General features: G+C 42.4%; 1 protein-coding gene across 7 annotated transcripts in view; it reads left to right on the top strand.

The window, feature by feature from the left end:
• Positions 1-19,337, top strand: part of ARHGEF28 (Rho guanine nucleotide exchange factor 28) — a 133,729-nt gene that overhangs the window by 28,875 nt on the left and 85,517 nt on the right. For all 7 annotated transcript variants that reach the window (XM_053408016.1, XM_053408014.1, XM_053408013.1 and 4 more), the window contains exons 4-7: positions 1,571-1,864; positions 12,961-13,144; positions 14,603-14,783; positions 18,025-18,097. In XM_053408016.1, coding sequence (XP_053263991.1) covers positions 1,571-1,864; positions 12,961-13,144; positions 14,603-14,783; positions 18,025-18,097 — 732 coding nt within the window. The remainder of the gene's footprint in view (positions 1-1,570; positions 1,865-12,960; positions 13,145-14,602; positions 14,784-18,024; positions 18,098-19,337) is intronic.

The raw sequence follows: 19,337 nt of genomic DNA, 5'->3' as shown, positions 1-19,337 counted from the left end.
AACTTAGTTGGTCTCTAAGTCTCCCTCGGCCAATAAAGCGAGATGAGCGCCGCAACTCCAGAGTCGGTCACTACTGGACCTAATGATCATGGGTTCCTTTACCTTTAAGGTGCTACTGGAAGGAATTTTTGTTTTGTTTTGAAGTTTCTTGCTCTTTACTTAGTTTGCATCATGCAAACTGTCATGTGAGTAGCATGCATTTTGCAAACTCAGTTAATGGGTTTACAAATCTTATAAAATCTATGCTGCTTCTGCTAATCATTGGGAGAAAAGAAAGCATTGAGGCATTGAGGACCCAGTTCCTGAAACCACTGAAAAATCTGTTCCACTTGCTCTCTCCACTGCCTCTCATTGCCCTAAGCATTGGCTGCATACTCTAAAGCATATTGTTATAGTCTTAAAGGATAGAAACTTGATTTATTCATTTCTTGTGTTTTTTTTAAAAATGAAAAGATGGGACTTTGTGCTGAGTACAAAGTTTTGTGCTTGCTCAGTATGAAAACAAAATTATAGAATGAAGAGCAAGGAGTCCTTCATGAACCTTGCAGCAGTGAGCCCTCTGTATCTGGATCCCAGTAAAAAATCCAGGAAACCTCCCTTTTCTAGCTAGCTAAAAATGTTAGAAACTGGGTGGGGAGGAGAGACAAAACCTTATGAACAAAATAAAAATACTGACTTCACTTTTAAGCACTGTTCGAGAACAACAAAGTCTCTGTTCTCATTGAAGGCTAAGACAAAAAAACAAAAACAAAACAAAAAACAAAACTGGATATGGGGGAAGCCACTTCCACAGAAGGGACATTATAATTTCTTGTTCCACCTCTGACTGGAGAATGGACTAACCCAGGGATGTCCTTCTGGGTGTTGTGGATTCCAAGTCCCATCAGCCCCAGCCAGCAAGGCCAAAGATGAGGGGAGTTGTATTCCAGCACTAGTTGGTGGGCTACAAGTCCCTGGGTTAATACTTTCCTGTATGATGTTCTGCCCTGGGACCTCGTTTTCAAGGATTCTGCAACTTCTGCAGCTATCTGGTTATAGACCCAGGAAAGGGAGGATGTTAAGGAATTGCGGCTTGCAGGAGAGATCCCTGTCACATTAATAAAAGCTTGCCATTTGGGGAGACTCTGGAACCTTTGTCACCTCAGCTGTAGCTGCCTTGTTTGACTTGAGCAGTCCGTCCACCCCTCCACATTGGCCTTCTGGTCCTTGAAGAGGTTGTAAGTGGGCCCTCTCTACCACCCATTATTCTCTCTATTGGCCTAGAGGGAAACTAGAACAATGAGGTCCTTGGGGATCTAGGTCTCTGAGCTGCTTGTTGTTGTTGTTGTTGTTTTGTATGGCTGAGGTCATGTCCTGAGTATGGGAAGAGCCTCCTTTTCAGGAAGGACATCAGACTTGCTGGCCCTGCTTTCAACCAGAGGATGGGTCAAAACTTTCTTGCCTGTTCTCCTGCTTAGAAGTTCATGATAACTTTCCGTTATTTAACAGTGTGTAGGAATGAATCTGTTTGTCTATCTCCTGAAACCATTGAGTGTTTAATGGCTAATATTTCTTGTACTTCCCCCCCCAGCTCATGGAGAACAGGAAAATGTTTCTGTCTCTGCGGTCATGTACACAAAAGAAGGCGTACTTGTGACTCTGGGCTTTGCATCTGTCGCTTTCAAACGGGACACAGCTTATGAGTTAGCATGTTTTCTGATGAGCCAAGCTGATTGCCTCTCTCCCTCCAGTCACCAGACACTTCTCAGCAGGTTTGGTTTAATGGAGGAGGATTTTCAGGCCCTGGATCATGATGTCATGCTCGCTATGGCTTATGGAGATTTTCCACCTGCTTGGAGCACTGTTGGGAATAGTTCTGGAGAGGGTAAGTGGTTCTCTCTCTTTCTCCCACTTTGTGTCTGTTTCTCTATAATACGTGCCATAGCTCAGGGGTTCAGCACATGCTTTGTGTGAGTAGGTCCCATGCTCAATCTCTGGCATAGCCAGAGGGTTGAGTTTCCTGGTGATTCCCTCTGGGATCCCTGGAGAGCTGCTGCCAGTGTTGATAATACTGAGCTAAATGGGTCCATGGTCTGGCTTGATATAAGGCAGCTTCCTGAGTTTCTTATGTCAGAGTCATACTGTTTCGTATGGCTACTTCCTCAAACAATAAGAGCTTCAGGGACAGCCACTTCAGGGTTTTGTTTTGTTGTAAGGTCAGATCGTTGGAGATGCTAATTTGCAGTTCCAATCAGCCCTAGCAAGCATGGGCCATGGCCAGGGAGGATAAGAGTTCAGTAGCATCTGGAAGGTCAAAGGTTTCCCACATCTGCCCTGAGCTGCTAGCTACTTACCAAACACAGTTTTCTGCTTTGCTGGTTGCATTCTGTAACACCCAATTTGTTATTTCTCTACCCGCCCCCCCAAAGCTGGTCATGTGGGATGTGTCACAGCGTACATTTAGAGCAACACTCTCCCCTCTGAATCCTGGGAACGGTGGCTTGTTAAGGGTGTTGGGAATTGTAGCTCAGTGAAAGGTAAACTACATCACTCAGGTTTCTTGGGTGAAGAGGATGTGCTTTAAATGTGTGCTGTGTGTGCATCATAGCAGCTAATCAGAAATATTCATCAAAGAAACATCTTCTAGCTAATGAGGAACTATCGTCAGCTAACACTGGAGAGGTTGGCTGATCATAGCGGCAGGGTAGCTGTTTCCTTGTGGTTGGACAAATGACATATAATTCCTCTCCCATACCAGCATTGCTGAAGTGTGAATTGGTAACATTTAGAAATGAAGTTGAAGACTATAAACTGACTGTCTTTTATGTTTCTGCTACTATGTGAATATTATCATTCAGATAAGGAAATTTAGTTGTGTATTACAAAGCCTTTATAATTGCTACTGTAATTTAGTCTCTCTCCTTTTTTAAAAAAGCAACAACCACCCTTTGTTTCCTTAGTGGATTTTATTCAGTTTATGAATAATGCTTGTCAACAACTGATGAAAACTTTGAGCTTCCAAACAGAATGAAGATGTTGGTAATAAAATGTCTCCACCTTGATTCCAAGCAGTTGAAGTGTTTTTATTCAAAAATTGTGATTACACAAACAAAAGGAGACCTTTATTGTCTTTGAAATAGCCAAGGGAATGTTGTAGTACAGGAATTTTGGCTAGCAAGCAGCTTATTTACTACAACACTACCCCCAAAGATCTTCCACACTGGTTGTTTTAACCTTATTGGATATGATTCACATTGAATCATGTTACAACAAAGGCATGGAATATAATTAAAGGCTTATACTTATGTAAATAAGTTTGGGGTTATTTTTTTGTTTGCTTTAGAGGAAGTAGAATTTAAAACATTTGAAGTGTGTTTCTTTTTTTTGGAGTTACGCTTCTAACAGGCAACATCTAACAGAACGTGGGTGGAATCAAAGTGAGATTAACCTATGAAACTGGGTTTCTGAAGTTTCCAGCTCTCTATGCTGCCCCTTTCAGATTTGAGGACTATCTGGAGTGACACCTGATGCAGTTTGAGTAGCCGTGGATGGGAAAAGAGAAGCACAAGTTTTTGTGAGTTTGTGACAGCACTCGGGTGCTCGCAGGAGTCTTTGGATCCTGTGCCTTTTGTAATAAACATGAGGTCAAGTTTGTCAGGTTCCAGGTTAAATGGGATGTTTCTCCCTAGGTAGACCACTCAATTCTGTTGAAATTGCTATATGGAGCATAGTTACGCAAGTTTCACTAAACCCTTATTGGGTGTGATGTGACTAGTTACGAATGGCACAGTTTTTCCCTAACCCCCTGCCTTGCCATGGCATGTTGCAACACTCATTTTTAAATTGGTTTTTAAATCATTTGGAAGTGGTGTGTTCCTTGTGCTGTATAATATTGTGGTGAGAGATGAAACTGACAAGGCTCCCAAGGAAAGCCTGGGTAAGCCCTTTGTCAATTTTGCTCCTGCAGAGGCTCTCTGGCAGAAGTCTTAAGGCAAAATCTAGGTGGTGATATGAGTCAAACCCTTTCCTTGCAGTGGCATGCCACCACAGGAGTGCTCTTGGCATCTGCCAAACACCATCAGTGCCAAATCTGCTCTTCCTAGTCCCCAGCCTGTAAAATGTGTCCTTATTCATGAAACCTTTTATCTTGCCATTCTCTCTCCCCCTCTCCATTTTCTGAATACTGTACCAGTTGCTGGAAGCCACAGGAGGGGAGAGAGTGCTATTGTGCTCAGGTTTTGCTTACAGGCTTCCTACAGGCCTCTGGCTGGCCACTGTGAGAATAGGCTTCTGGACTAGTTGGGCCACTGGTCTGATCCTGCAGGCTCTGCTTATGTCCTTATGCAGGCGGTCGGCTTTCTGTTGCATAAATCTAGTACAAGGGACAGGCAGAGATCTCCTGCATAACCACATGCAGCAAAACTGCTCTGTTCCTAATCTAGGCCCATGGCTGGATTATAGGCCCTGAAGTATCTGTATTTGTGGGGATTTGTGGGCCTGTCAAGTGGGGAAAGAGAAAAGTGATTGGTGGGGCATGCTTTGACTCCTTGTGTGCGGGAAAGCCCTTAAGGTTTTCAATGGAAGCTCTGTAAAACTAGACTGGCATGTTTTTCATGAAAAGCAGTGTTGGTGGAGTTTTTCCCCCTGTGTGAGTGGGAGTGTTCAAAGATTAGGTCAACTAACAAGCCCGCAAGCCTACAGGGGGAAAAACCCAAACCCCTCCAGGCCTGTCTTTCCGGCCCTTGAGCCTGTCCCCAGGCCACATGCCTCACCAGCATCCTCGAGTGCTTTTGCCTGGCTAGGGTATTTTGTGGCCTGTGATAATGCCTCTTTCCTACCATGGTGATGCCCGATAGGCATGTGAAAGTATGTGTGTTGTTGTTTAGTCATTTAGTCGTGTCCAGCTCTTTGTGACCCCATGGTCACACACCAGGCACTCCTCCCGCAGTTTGGTCAAACTCATGCTGGTAGCTTCGAGAACACTGTCCAACCATCTCGTCCTCTGTTGTCCCTTTCTCCTTGTGCCCTCCATCTTTCCCAACATCAGGGTCTTTTCCAGGGAGTCTTCTCTTCTCATGAGGTGGCCAAAGTATTGGAGCCTCAGCTTCACGACCTGTCCTTCCAGTGAGCACTCAGAGCTGATTTCCTTAAGAATGGAGAGGTTTGATCTTCTTGCAGTCCATGGGACTCTCAAGAGTCTTCTCCAGCACCATAGTTCAAAAGCATCAATTCTTTGGCGATCAGCCTTCTTTATGGTCCAGCTCTCACTTCCATACATCACTACTGGGAAAACCATAGCTTTAACTATACGGACCTTTGTCGGCAAGGTGTTGTCTCTGCTTTTTAAGATGCTGTCTAGGTTTGTCATGTGTATGTGTAGGTTTGTCAAAGTATGTGTAGCAACCTCTGAAAAAGTAAGTGTCACTCGTGTTCCTTCACTCAATTTTGCCTCTTGAGCCATGCATCATTGGCATCTATTCTCCCCCCCCCCAAAGGTTGACCCACTATTGGGCTCAGAAAGGTTCCTCACCCCTGTGGCACTTATTGAAGTCCATACTATTTTTTGAAGCTTACTGAACCAAGAGGCTCTGCCTCCTTCTGCGTATGCTGTGCCTCTTTGTGGAAAGTCATTTGAAGCCAATATTTTTATGTACAGTGGCATGGTAGACTACAATGGACTCTGGGTGTGTGTTTGTCTTCGTTTCAGGCACCACGCCAGCAAAATAGCAACAAGTTCCCTTGAAAGGAGAGCATGGCGTCCCTTTTACCCTCCGAGTCCTACTCAAGGCCAGGCAATCCTGTCATGGAGACAGTGAGGATACTGCTCGGTTTTATTTTGGTCATGGGACATTGAATAGGATTAAAATGGGACACCTATTGATGGCCAGGCCAGGAAAGTTATGGTGTCATGGTTGGATGGACCTGCGAGTAGGACACACCCCTGCCCTTCTATGAAATGCACACCCATTGTTTTGTTAAACAATGGAAAGGAGCAGTAATAATACAACCATGACTTTTGTTCCTGCTGGGTTCTCCATCCAAAGTACAAAGGGAATAGTTGGGCGCTGGTTCCTAGTCTGTTTCCAGGCCCAATTTAAAGTATTAGCTATAACCTTTAAAATCCTCACTGCTTATAGGAAGAGGCCATTTGTTATTCATTGTAAGGAATGTTTGCCGCAGAGAGTAGATGCAAATGGAAGGTGAGCGTACTAGGTTGTGTGATTTCTTTTCCTCAGTTATGAATGTTGCGTGGAATCACAGAGTTGTAGACTTGGAAGGGGTCATCTAGACCAACACTTGCAATGTAGAAATCCTTTGCTCAACATGGGGCTTGAATCCATGACTCTGAGTCCCAGGCTCTGCTGATGGAGCTATCTGAGTATGATAAGGGGAAAAATTTAATAAAAGAGTTAAAAGGGATTAGAAGGCTGGGTTTTTAAAAATAAAAATAATAGAAAACACTGGTTAATTTTTCCTCATGTTTAGAAAATGCCTCATTCATTTCAGAAGTCGATAAATGTAGCAAACTATTTCTGCTTTAAGAAAAGTGGTTGTCTGAACTGGAGAGACTGTGGTCACACGGTTGTATCTGTGGTTGTGGTGTTTTGTGGTTGTGGTGGAGGAGGCAGAACGTCTGGAGCTGGGCAGGGCAACCTTTTGTCCTCCAGATGTTTTTGCAGCTCTCATCAGCCCAAGGTCGGATGTGTAGTTCAGCAACATCTGGAGGGCCAAAGGTTCCCCACATCTGTTCTTGTAGCGTATAAGTGTTCTTCATTAGGCCCCACACTCTTAAGCCCAACTAATCTTACTTAATCGTCATACTTCAGTAACTTTGCTGCAAAGTAGTTATTGCGGACCATAGCAATGTCAGCTGGCTCTACATTAAGATTATTTGGGTGGCTGCAACTGCTTGCTAATCAAGTAGATAAGCATTTGCTGTTTCCTCTATCCTAGGATGTTGATTCATGCTTGATAGGAATTTATAATATTTCAAAATTAGATTTTTGCTGAGTTTTAATGCATGCTAAAATTAATTATAGACTCTAACTAAAAATGTAAGTAGGAAATGCTGCCTCTTATTTAATTTTCTGCCAGAAATTCGATTGACTTCCTGTTTTTCACTAATGCAGCATAATGATTTCTTCTTAAAGCACGCTGCCGGCAAATCATTGCCAAGTGCGTTTATCGTTGGGTTCTGTGGGGCTCTTCCAGTTTCTCCATATCATTGCATACCCATTCTGTTGTAGTTTAATTGTTCTAATGTAATAACAACAAGTTTTTAGTCCAAGTTTTGAAATCTGGCTTACTTCTACCATGTTTCGTTAAATAAGAAACCAGATCCTGCAGCTTCTATGCACACAATGCCCGCTTACATCAGTGAATGGTGGAAGAATCTCCTTATATGCTGTCTCTGTTGCCATGGGCCAACCATGGGCCAAGATATGGGCCAACCAAGCCAGGCACATCAGTGGAAATCTTCCCAGTGTTAAAGCACTCTTATAATAATTCTTGGGACGGGGGATTAAGAGCAGATTGAGGATGGCCTCAGGTATATGTGTGACATACCAGCCTGCCAGATCTGCTGTTTTGTGGTTAGCTGCCTGGGTTTGTATGATCTAGGAAGACCACATACATGGCAGTTTCATCCTTCATGACTTAGAGGTGCCGGTGGCCAATTTAGATTCAGGTCCATGGAAGGAGCCTGGCGAAGAGCATCTGCTAAGTTCATAGCTATGAGATCTGAGTGCCAAATTCTGTTGTTCGTCGCGGATTAGTACTAAATTAATGGCTCCAACGAGACAAGGCTGTTGACATGTTTTCTTAGGCTTAATTACTAGCTGCTCAAAAGTAATTATTTTGGCACAAATACTTTGATGTTCTAATCAGCATTACTTCTGCACTCAGAAACTGGAAAAAAGAATGTGAGTTGGCTCAAATAAATAGAGGGTGTGAGGAAGCGTGGATAATATATACTCTACGTCGTCCCCTTCGTGTAAATAAAGGCTTTCATCTTGCAAATGTTTATCTTTATAAAAGGCCATGCTGCTTATAGTGGATTGTTCTCCCCCCCCCCGCCCTTGTTCTTGGCAAACGTGTCATCCTAAACAGGGGTGGCCAGCTGTTTTTCTGTCAAGAGCCATATATCTGGGATAATCTTATCAGGGTTACATGCTGGTAGTGAGTGGAGCCAGAGCCAATGGTGTGCGATGAATTCACTAATCTGGAACATAGGCTGCCCTCCTTCAATTTTCAACATGGCTACCTCAGCTCAGAATCCCCAGTTTTAGGCAGGTTTATCCAGGTCTACATGGATAGCTCAATTGGTTCGAGCATGGTGCTGATGGTGCTGTCCCATATGGGACAGCTGCAGGGGGTTGGACCAGATGATCCTCAGGGTCCCTTCCAACTTTACCAATTCTATGACTCTATGATTTTTCATATGTAAGCTCCATTGGGCTTGATGGGACTACTCTCAAATAAGTATACAGATGATCTTTTTCATATGACAGGTCCAGGGCCAACCCAGGATGCTTTGCTATTGTAGGCAAAACGCCCCGATACCCCCCCTGCTCCCCCGACACCCCCCGGCAGATCCTAGTCCCTCACTCCCTGCCCTCATCATCAAACCCTCACTGCTTCCAGCCCTGTCACTGCAACTGTACCATGACCTGTGCCTATGCTGCTGCCACAATTCAATAGCAGCAGCAGCACCACCACCACCAGCAGCAAGGGTATAGCAGTGAGTGCAGTGAGGCTGTGTTGGTGGCATGGGTGGGGCTGGCAACAGCACATTGGCGGGTGTGTGGAGGAGGTCAGATCTGCAAATGGCTCTATCTTGCCTAATGCATGGGCTGCCGCTGGGCAGACCAGTGCAGTTGTTATCCTAGAAAGCAAGTGAAACGAATTCCTTTCTGACTTCAGTGTGCTATGCACAGAGACACATGCATGTGTAGGGAGAAATTCCCTCTTTCCCCAAGCCATACTGACAGGAAAAAGGGTTTTATTTTTATTTTCTTTCTCTAAAAAAACACTATTCACAATTTCTTTGAAACAGTTTTAAAAGCCAAGATAAATGGGGGATAATTGACCCAGAAGGGAGGAAGCGGTGTAATGGAAGAATGGGGCAGCTTCAGGAGGTTTGTGCAGGGCCCGTAAAAGTAGACTGGTCATTAGGTTGCCCACGTAGGTCCCTAAACCTCTCACCAGATGCTCTTCGGCCATTTTGACTACCAACATAAACCTTTCAAAATAAAAGGACTTAGTGCTGGCATGCAAACTTATAGCCTGTTCTCATAGCAAACCATTCAGACAACCTGTTTGCTGTGAGCAATGAGGAAAGGCAGCCAACTACAAACAGCACCGTCTCAGTAGCAGGTTGGGTGCCTGTAGAATCTGTGGGTTAAATAATGTCCAGATTAAAAATGTGTTATTGGATGGGTACAGCCTGTCAACACAGTCTGAAGGAAAGATTTAAGCCTGGAAGAACTGGGAGCTGTCAGCCTGCTGTGATGTCTTGCCTTCCCTCCAAGACACATCCAGAGTTTTCAGCTTCCTTCCTGGAAATGAACGAGCTACAATCATCCAGGGAAATCTTAGTCACTTCTGTCAGGAGAAATATTTGTTTGGTTTTCAATTGTGTTGGGCAGGGGAAAGGATTCAGGTGCAAGAAAGAATAGAAAGATTTGTGTAATGGGTTAAACAGACTGGTTTTAGAGCTGATATTATCACTTGAATTGTATATTTTGGCTACAGGCTTGAGAAATGATGCAAAGCAACGTCTAGCTACTAAAGTCTTGCCTGGCTGCACAATGCCTTGCAGTGTCTCCAGCCCTCTATAAGAAGAAGTGGCTGGCTTTATTTTCCCAAGGAACTGTTTGATGAGAAACAGTGCTTTGAAATGGGGAACCCTCCAGCTTTCCAAAATGGTTATTTATGTTTTTACTTTTTTACTTTTTCTCACCGCCAGCTCCGAACTGCTGCCTTGTTTTGTTGTAACTTTTCACTGACTCTCTTATAGTTTTGATGAAAATGTACTTTGCAGGTGCCTGGAAACATATTGATCAAGGGGACTTGGGCTACTCTACTTCTGCCCTGAAATTTGCAATAGTTTCTAGGTCAGTACTTCCCAATTGGTGGTCCATGGACCCCAAAGGGGTAACCCATTTAACCCACCCAGGGCATCTGTGGCACCATTCACTTAACAAACACTACCACAGATATATCAAAAATTTCAAAAGTAGCAGTCCACTGGCTTGGTTTTTGAAAAATGGGGGCTCTCAGTACTTAGGTAATTGGGAACCACTGCTCTAGCTAGCTTAAAGTCACCCTGAAAGGAACAGTCTGACCAAAGGCCTTTCAAGACAGGAGTCTGTAAACCAACCGTGTGTTCCCCAGGTTTCCTGAGTGGGGGATATGGCGATGAAACCAGGTGTAAACTGTGATACCTTGTTGGTATTGCAGAATACATGGCTGGAATGGGCACAATATAGAAATGAATACAGGCATACCTTGGAGAAATTGCGGGTATGCCTGTAATGTAAAACAATTAATTTGTGTTATGTTAACTTTCTGGATGTTCTTTTAGATATGCAGTTTTCTTTCATAAAAGTTGAGTAGGTTCTGTTTGGTTGGAAAACCAGGTTTGATTGATGATTTGTATTATGTCCATGGAATACACATGAAAAGACCCATATGCTAGACTTAACCTTATTTGACTGCAGCTTTTATCTGGCTTGCTTTACAATGGCATAATACAATATAGTTGAAAAGGCAGTGGCACAGTGCCAAAGAGAGAGTGTTGAACGGTGTGCATGGATAAGAATAAAAATTGCCCTTTCATTTCCCATGTATTGTGTTTGTAACGTCACTGTTACTGTTAATATTAGCACATGCCTGTTACACTGGTTACAAGGTCAGCTTGCAAAACCTCCTTATTTTTCATAGAAGCTTTGATTACTAAGCTATATAATTGGGAGGGAAACACATGTACAGTTTCACTATTGATACCTATATTTTCTTATAATAACTGAGGAACTGCCCCATAACATAGCTGGGAGACATGGAAATTTAAATATTGCTGTACCTAGAAAAGCACAGAACATATCTGTAGTCAAAATTAAACAATGGAATATGTTACATTGCACCTTACTTTTGAGATTGTTGTTATGTTTGCAGTATTAACCACCTCAATCCTGCAAAGCTAATACATGAATCGGCAATGACCAATGGTAACTGTCTCATGTCTAAGTTGATACCATGCACTTCTGCCAAGAAAGACTGATAGTGGGGTGCTTAACTCAAAGGGGTGCCTTTGCGGTTGGTTTTCCCCATTTTGAAGTTATTCTGCATTCTAAATCCACAAAGACCTATCCCATTAGCCTGTTCCTGGCTTCAGTGTGGGAGCTTGGGGTGAAGTTCGGCATCTAGCCCTAGTGGAATTTCATTGCTCTGACACAAGTCTATTGTGCGAGCCTCTATGCTTCCCATTCAGCTTCCTGGGCCTCAGGCCATGCTTGCAAGTGGAAGGCTAAAAGGACACAGGCAGACAGAGCAGAATGAAAAGAAGCATATGGTCCACTATTCGTTTTACACCACCAGATGGGCAACCCTGATTTAGCATTGTAAACAGTGCAGAAGCCTCATGAATGCAAGAGCCAAGAAAGATGCAAGAACGGAACCTTAGAGACTGAGGAAGGGCTCGTTGGACGAGTTAAAGTGTCAGATTACTTACATGCATAACAGGGACAGCCCACCGAACTAATTTGGTTAAAGGCTGGGATAGGAGGCATTAGGGAAAACAGCACCGAGTTGCCAGCTAATGTTGACATGGGTGTTTTTATTTTAATAAATAAGTGGCCCCTTTGTTCTGTATAAAGAGCAAACAATGAATATAATGAACTCTTATGAAGAGGAAAAAGGAAGCATTCTCAACAAATACAGTATAAATTATAACCGACCCCAGTTAAAGATCTCATCCTAGAGTTATTGTGGCCCCATACACCCACTGAAGTGAGTGGGAATCTTGGAAGAATGAAGAATGGGCACAATTGCATGCTTGCCTGTGATGTTATGCTCCCCCCACCCCTCTCACTGGCCATTATTAACTTATTTTCTCTTAGGCTTTTTTTAACAGTATGATGTAATGTGCATACCTAACTCTGCAAATGTGATTTGAGGTGGTGCAGAGCAACTTTTTTTCCCTGCCTCAGGTGTGCTGATTAGGATGCAGCATCTTCCTGATTTATGTACATGTGGCAAAAACCTCTAGGTGGTATCCAGTTGTGTCCCTCTGTTCACAGAAGGCTCTTTAGTCCAGGGGAGGTTTCTGTGAATGGAAGTAAGATAAGCCATTATTTTTTAGGATGGGGATGAAGCGTCCACTGCACCCTCCCAAAATCTACTCTGGTAGCTTGGGAAACTCCACAGAACACTTGGGATAGAGCTACAGCAGAAAGGGGTGATTGTGAAAATCACATTCCTCATCCTTCTGTCCATTGATGTCTCTGCTGGAGGAAAGAGTCTTCTATGGCTGTGTAGACACAACTGGATACAAATCTTTGTAAAGTTGCCATTCAGGTGCTGCAAAGTGTACAAGCTCTCTCATAGGGATTATTCTCTGAGTTAGGAAAGTAATGTTTAAATTTAATCTATTTGCAACTGCAGTTTCAGTACAGGAAACCCGCTGTTTTTGTGCATTTACTTGTAACTTACCTGCATTCAGGTTTACACGCTTGGCAATTTAAAAAAACAACTGGAAAGGGGATGGAAATGCGGTGGCTGTACTCAATGATGTTCTCAAGTGTCCCAGCGAAATAGGAATACAACAGAGCATGGAGATTCTGTATATGTGGAATTTTATTTTTATAACTACTCTGAGTCTTAGTAGATGCTTGTTGTTCGATTGAAACATGCATATGATCAATAAAAACAAACAAACCTGAGTTGATTTCTTATGCATTCATGTGCATTTTTTAATTTTAGAATCTAAATGCAAAGAAACACTTCTTCATCTCGCAATGAGACTGGGGTTGGTTAAACTTTCCCAGTTCCTGTTATGCCAGCCAGGTGGGACAGTTGCAATCACTCTACCTAATGAAGATGGGTTCACACCTTTGGACTTGGCTTTACAGAATGGGCACTTGAGGCTTGTTGAGCTGATTTCCAGGTAAGTGGTATGCCATCATATGAGTTTTTAATGCTATGGGCCAGATTTAATAGCTTCTATCATGTGTATGCTTCTTTCATGTTCAACCAATACCTTGGATTGGATACTACATAATATGAAACAAGTATAAAAATGAGAAGGGGGGAGATCCCATCCTATTCACATTAGGAAACAGGGCAGACAAAGGGGGCGTCAAAGGAGAGGCAGATGAGGTTAATTTTAGGTTAATCCCCTAGCAAATGTGCTTGATTTGCACTTAATTTATTTCCACATGTTCCTACAGGAAATTTAGAGTTTTTATGGACACTTTCTCACCATGATACGTGGATAAATGGATTGGATTTTTAAATTTCATTATCAGCTCTTAGCATCTGATGAAGTAGACCAGGCATAGGCAAACTCCAGCCCTCCAGATGTTTGGGACTACAATTCCCATCATCCCTGACCACTGGTCCTGTTAGCTAGGGATGGCGGGAATTGTAGTCCCAAACATCTGGAGGGGGGGAGTTTGCCTATGCCTGAAGTAGACTCTAGTCTATAAATGGTTATGCCGATTTGACATTTCTTAGCCTTTAAGGTGCTATTAAGACCCTTTCATTTTATTGCAGCAGATTAGCATGATGTTTGCTAGCCTGTCTCACAATCTCACCCTACTGACTACTCAGTTATTACGCAGCTCTTTTTGTCACTTTATGTTGCCTCCTTCCATTTCTATCCAGTCCTCTCAGCTGTTCACAAAAGACATTGGGACAGAATAGTTTTTAGGCTCCACGCAATGTATTGCTGCTGATTTGGTCTGCCACATATTTGCCTCTGTCCATTGGTAAATCGTCACATGACACTGTTAGGAAATATATACAAAACACACACGTACAAAAACAAGAAAAGTAATTTAGTTGCTCCCCCCCCACACTTTCAACAACATTGCTCTTTTATTTCTGGCTTTGCACAGTACACAGTTTGTATGAGTCGTTATCCATACTTTTATTTGCATGAGAAAATGACTTAATTCTGTTATCACACATGTTGTTATGAATGTCTCACTTGTTTGGAACATTCAAACAATGCTGTATTCCCTCGAGACTCTCTGTTGTGCACTGCAATATGCTAATAAGCCTCCTGGCTGCCAGTTGAGCTTGATTGCTGTAAATGGCAATGTTCATGTGAAAGTGAGCTGCGTCTTCTCACAAATAATAGAGAAAACCAGGCGTCAAACCTCCTATTATTTTATTCTGTTAGGGTAAAGGTCAGTTTGTGGGTTCATGGGGAAAGGTTTCCTGGAAAAACAGTGCTCGCTGTGGTTCCTTCATGCTATTTTGGCCTGAGATTTTTTGCCATGAATAGGTTAGGCACTGAAAAGGTGGAAGCCACGGAGAGTGAGGAGTTTCGTGCCTTTTGCATTACATGCTTCCTGAGCTTTGCACTCTTCTTTTAATCTACTGAATGTGTTGTTTTCAGGAGGCAGCCCAGCCACCCATCTGAGATTTCTAAAGTGGAGCTTGGTGAGACTGCTCTCCTACAATTTGCTCATTCATCAGGAACTCTGACACTGACACTTAACCGTGCGTCAGACCATTTGCTAGAATCTGATGTTCAGCTCTTCAGGAAATATTTATGGGATAGAGCTTTTCTGCACAAGGTAAGTGCCAAAACAGCAGTACAGAGAAGTGTGTTTTTCTTTTCGTAGAATTTTTAAAGATTTGTTTATTCACATACGGTAGTTGAATTGCTCTTCCTTAGGTAACGGAGTGGTAGGAATTAGCTCCTGTGATTTTTTTGCACAGAGTGCTGCAGGGAACTAGGCAAAGAGACAGATTCCTTGCTGGTTTCTTCTTTGACCCAGAGACAACAGCGGTGGAGACTTCCATACCAGCTGTTATGTTAGACTTCCTGGAAAATTCGTTGACTTTTTTGGCCTTAAACTGCCAGTAGCACTAATTGCAGAGGGAAGAAAGAGCATAATGTTGGATGTTTGTCAGTCTCCACTCCTTCTCCATGCAAACCTGGGAGAGGGAAAGCAATAACAAGCAAGCATTTCTTAGCTTGTTACATGGATGCTCATTGAGAGGCTTTTGTGACACATCCTAGGCAAGTAAACAAATGGTAATTCACGAGACTGTAGCCCAGTGCTTGCTTAACTTTGCAACATTTTAATTGTCATATAAAATACATTAAAAACAATTGGCCTCTGTGATTTCTTGGGTTGTTGTTTTTTTGCGGCTGTTCAGAAAATTGTATCCTAAAATGATTGCAATGTATCCTCAAATCAGAATACTGTAGATGAGATTTCTGTTGTAGTCAGGTACAGTGACTTAACTGTGTGTTCTCCCTTCCTCTTGTCCCTTAGATGAGGGGAAACCCTGTTTGTTGACTTGGGTCATGAGATGTGTTAACTAGCTAAGTTACAAACATGTATGTGTGGAGCCTGAATTCAATGGCCAGGGCTCAAAAGATCACTCATGATTAATCTGTTGCATAAAAGCCATAGAAAATTAATTCCCAGAGAAGTAGGTGATACTTAGGTATAAATCCTATTGATTCCAGTTGAGAGCCTGATTTTCCCTGGACTACCATATCTATCTACACTTGCACAGATCTTTCCAGTTGGAACAGAAATGAAAAGCAATAAACATTTCATAATAAACAGTTCTATGAAAATAGGCTAGATGCAGAATTGTTCTTGGGTACTGTGGTAAATATTGAAACAGCTATTGGCAGAGAGTATAATTGCAGCATAGATGAAAATGTTGCTAATGGAAGGCTGAGGAGTTGGTATGCAAATTAAATAAAGCACTCTTGCCCCTCATGTAGGTAAAGTACTTTGTGTAGCATGCATATTTTAAGAAAAAGAGCTGCACTATGCCCAAGCCAGCAATATGACTTCTACAATACAGTTCAAGAAAAAATTAGTAGGAAATGTCTGACTGAGTCCATCGTACAAAGAATAAACAGGATGTCCTGGGCAGACAAGCAGCAAAGGCTGCTCAGAATTTGGAAGAGAGAGATGGTAAATAAACACTCATTTGGCTGCCTAAGTTTAAGAGTGCCCCTGAGAAAAAGCTGGCAGGAGAATCGGGTGAAAATGGTTTTGGGATAGAATAGGCAAAGAGGATAGGACATGAATGGGGAAATTGTAGCTCTCCAGATCTTGCTGGAATACAGTTCTAATCATCCTTGAATATTGGCCATATCAGAGATATTTGGAGAACAATGCCATGTAATATTGATTGATTGATTGATTGATTGATTGATTGATTGTATGTGTTACCTCCTCTTCATTGCCATAGGCAATCTCAGAGGGAGGAGTGTACCAGATCCAAGCGATCCGAATCTACCCTGACTTCCAGCAAAGTACTTGTCTCAAACAAAGCACATTTTTAGCATTCCCAAATTAAGTTTCTCCCATCTTCCCAAACATTACCATTTTTAAAAATAAGAGTAATGTGATGAGTGGCCCGGACACCCCCTGAACTATGCCAAATGAGGCCTCCTTTTAAGTAAGCAAGATCTGGGGCAACACACTTTCTCCTTTTTGCTCCTCGAGTGAAGATGCCTGGAAAGGCTTCAAAGAGAGAGAGGCTGTTTTCAGGGCTTTATGTAACTATGGTGGTTGCTTCCCTCGGTATTGAATAGAGCGCCAGTTGTGCTTTCATCCTTTTTCCTCCTCAGCTTGTAAATAAACAGATTTACACAGAAATCCTGATGAAGAGTCCAGTCTTTCCGGCCAAAAGGCAGAGCTGCCTTCCAAAGGCATTAACTTTCCTTCCCTCAAGGATGGAGAGACTAATGGCCTTTTGCTGGCAAATGGACAAGGGCCAATACTGCTATTGTACAAACTTCTTAACTGATTAAATTCATATCCATTCCTATGATATGAGTGGGTTAATTAATTTGTGGGGCTCCTGGGGAAGCCATAGAGAACTAACAAAATTTGCAGCATCCTTGTAAAATTACTTGCATTCTTTGGGGGAATGTTTTAAAATACTTATTTATTCATATATTTAAATTTGAAGTATATCAAAATAGGAGCTGGAATCATATTGACATAGCTTGTCTTTTTAACTACAGTGGTACCTCGGGTTACATACGCTTCAGGTTACATACGCTTCAGGTTACACACTCCACTAAGCCAGAAATAGTGCTTCAGGTTAAGAACTTTGCTTCAGGATAAGAACAGAAATCGGGCTCGAGCGGTGTGGCGGCCGCAGGAGGCCCCATTAGCTAAAGTGGTGCTTCAGGTTAAGAACAGTTTCAGGTTAAGTACGGACCTACGGAACGAATTAAGTACTTAACCCAAGGTACCGTTGTATTGCAGTCTGGCTGTCATTACATGCAGTTCTCATAACATGACATTTGGCCGCAGGTGAATGGCTCTAGCTCAGTGTCAGAGGATCTGCTTTTCATGCAGAAGGTTCCACGTTCAGTTCCTGGCATCTTCCAGTAGGGCTAGGAAGGATTTCCTGTCTGGAGCCCTGGAGATGCACTGCCAATCAGTGTAGTCAATACTAGGCGGACTGTCAGTCTGACTCTGTAAAAGGCAGCTTCCTGTGTAAGTTCTTTTTGCTCTTAACTTCAGTGAGGTTGCTGCATCCTGGGCCTTCAGACCATGGCCATGACCTTCTGGAGCATGTTAAAAGTATTATTCTCCGAGTTTGCTTTGCGTATGTGATATTGGAGATACAGTTTGTTTTATCTAAAATGTATATAGTATGCATGCACACAATATATTTTGTTTTGTTTTGTTTCCTGTGCTTTTAAGATTTTATGGTATCTTACTGACATTTTGTTGTTACCCATCCTGAGGTCTTCGGATTAAAGGTGGGATGTGCATCTCTAAATAAATAAATAACAAGATGATTTTATTTTATTTTATTTTAAAGAATCTTCCTCCAAAGCAAGCTGAGACCTTGATAAGAGTGCAGATGCCTTGCAATTCTACAGCTTCTGAAGAAGGTAGGGGTTTTCTGTCCTTACTGTGGCATTTTCACGAAATAGGTGTGTTAAATACATTGAAATAATTTTTGTTTCATGTGCACCCAGAAAACTGTTCAGTACATAGGCAATGTAGGGTGAAAGCAATCTCATGAGTAAATGTCAAGGTGCTTGCTGTTGAGCTGAATAGCCTTTAATAATTTGACTGCAGGATGGTTACAAGGAAGAAAGGAGATCAGCGTTATAAAGCACTTTGTGTATAGAAAAGATTTAAAAAGTCATTAAAATATACATTCTCTTGAGAAAATTAAGTTTCCTGAAGCTGACCAGGTGTTGAGCGCTGTGATATAACTGATAAGATTTGTTAACTATGACCCAGTCCCAGTAGAGGAGACCAACATACACTAATAGGTGTCTGAGAGCAGATCATCCTAGTATACTATATGAGCAAAAAATGCTGTGGGACAGAGAGAGGGAGGAGAATCTCCAGCAGTTTGGCTTGGATTGGCTGCTCTCTTCTCAAACCAAAAATTGCATTTCTCATCCTGCATTTGTGGAACTGAATCTCCTGTATGTATGGAGAAAGAATTTCACGCACATACATTCTTCCCCTTTCCCCTGACAGGGAAGGGGTGAGGGGTTTTGATGCGCCTTTGTGATTCCTATATTTATTTATTAATTAAAATACTTGTATACACCACAATTTCATAAAAACCACCAAAGCAGTTTGCAACATTATATAAACCCACACAGTGCTTTCTTTGGGTAAAAATGAAAATGAGGTGCCGGTACTTGCACGTTACTAAAAGTGTTGTAGGTGCCAGCACAAAATGGCTGCCATGGGCAGCAAAGGAAGAGGTGCTGGTACTCTGTACTAGGGAGAACTGTCAGAAAAAATGGCCCCCAGACATAACAGTAAAAACCACATGAATATTTAAAATTACATAGCATTAGCGACCACAGAAAATGAGCCCATTGGCAAAGAAAAGTTTTTGGCAAATGTTTAAAGGTGATGGTAGAAGATGCCCACTGAACTAAAGGCTTGGTTTCATGTTGATGTCAAATGAAGCTCACCAATTTGAGGGACAACCAGGGACACTCAAACAGAGCTGGGATATAAGGGACAGATTTTTGGATAAGCCAAACTGGCTCTGCTCTACACAGAAATCTGTAGATGTTATACCCTTGAATGAAGTGTGAAGGTAGTTAGGATCTAAATATCTTGACTCCATATGCTAGCCATCTGTTGATTCTTCAAAAA

This window comes from Podarcis raffonei, chromosome 11 (genome assembly GCF_027172205.1).
Source record: "Podarcis raffonei isolate rPodRaf1 chromosome 11, rPodRaf1.pri, whole genome shotgun sequence".
Taxonomy (NCBI): domain Eukaryota; kingdom Metazoa; phylum Chordata; class Lepidosauria; order Squamata; family Lacertidae; genus Podarcis; species Podarcis raffonei.
The sequence above is the reverse complement of the archived record's forward strand: the minus strand, read 5'-3'. Positions and strand labels throughout refer to the sequence as shown.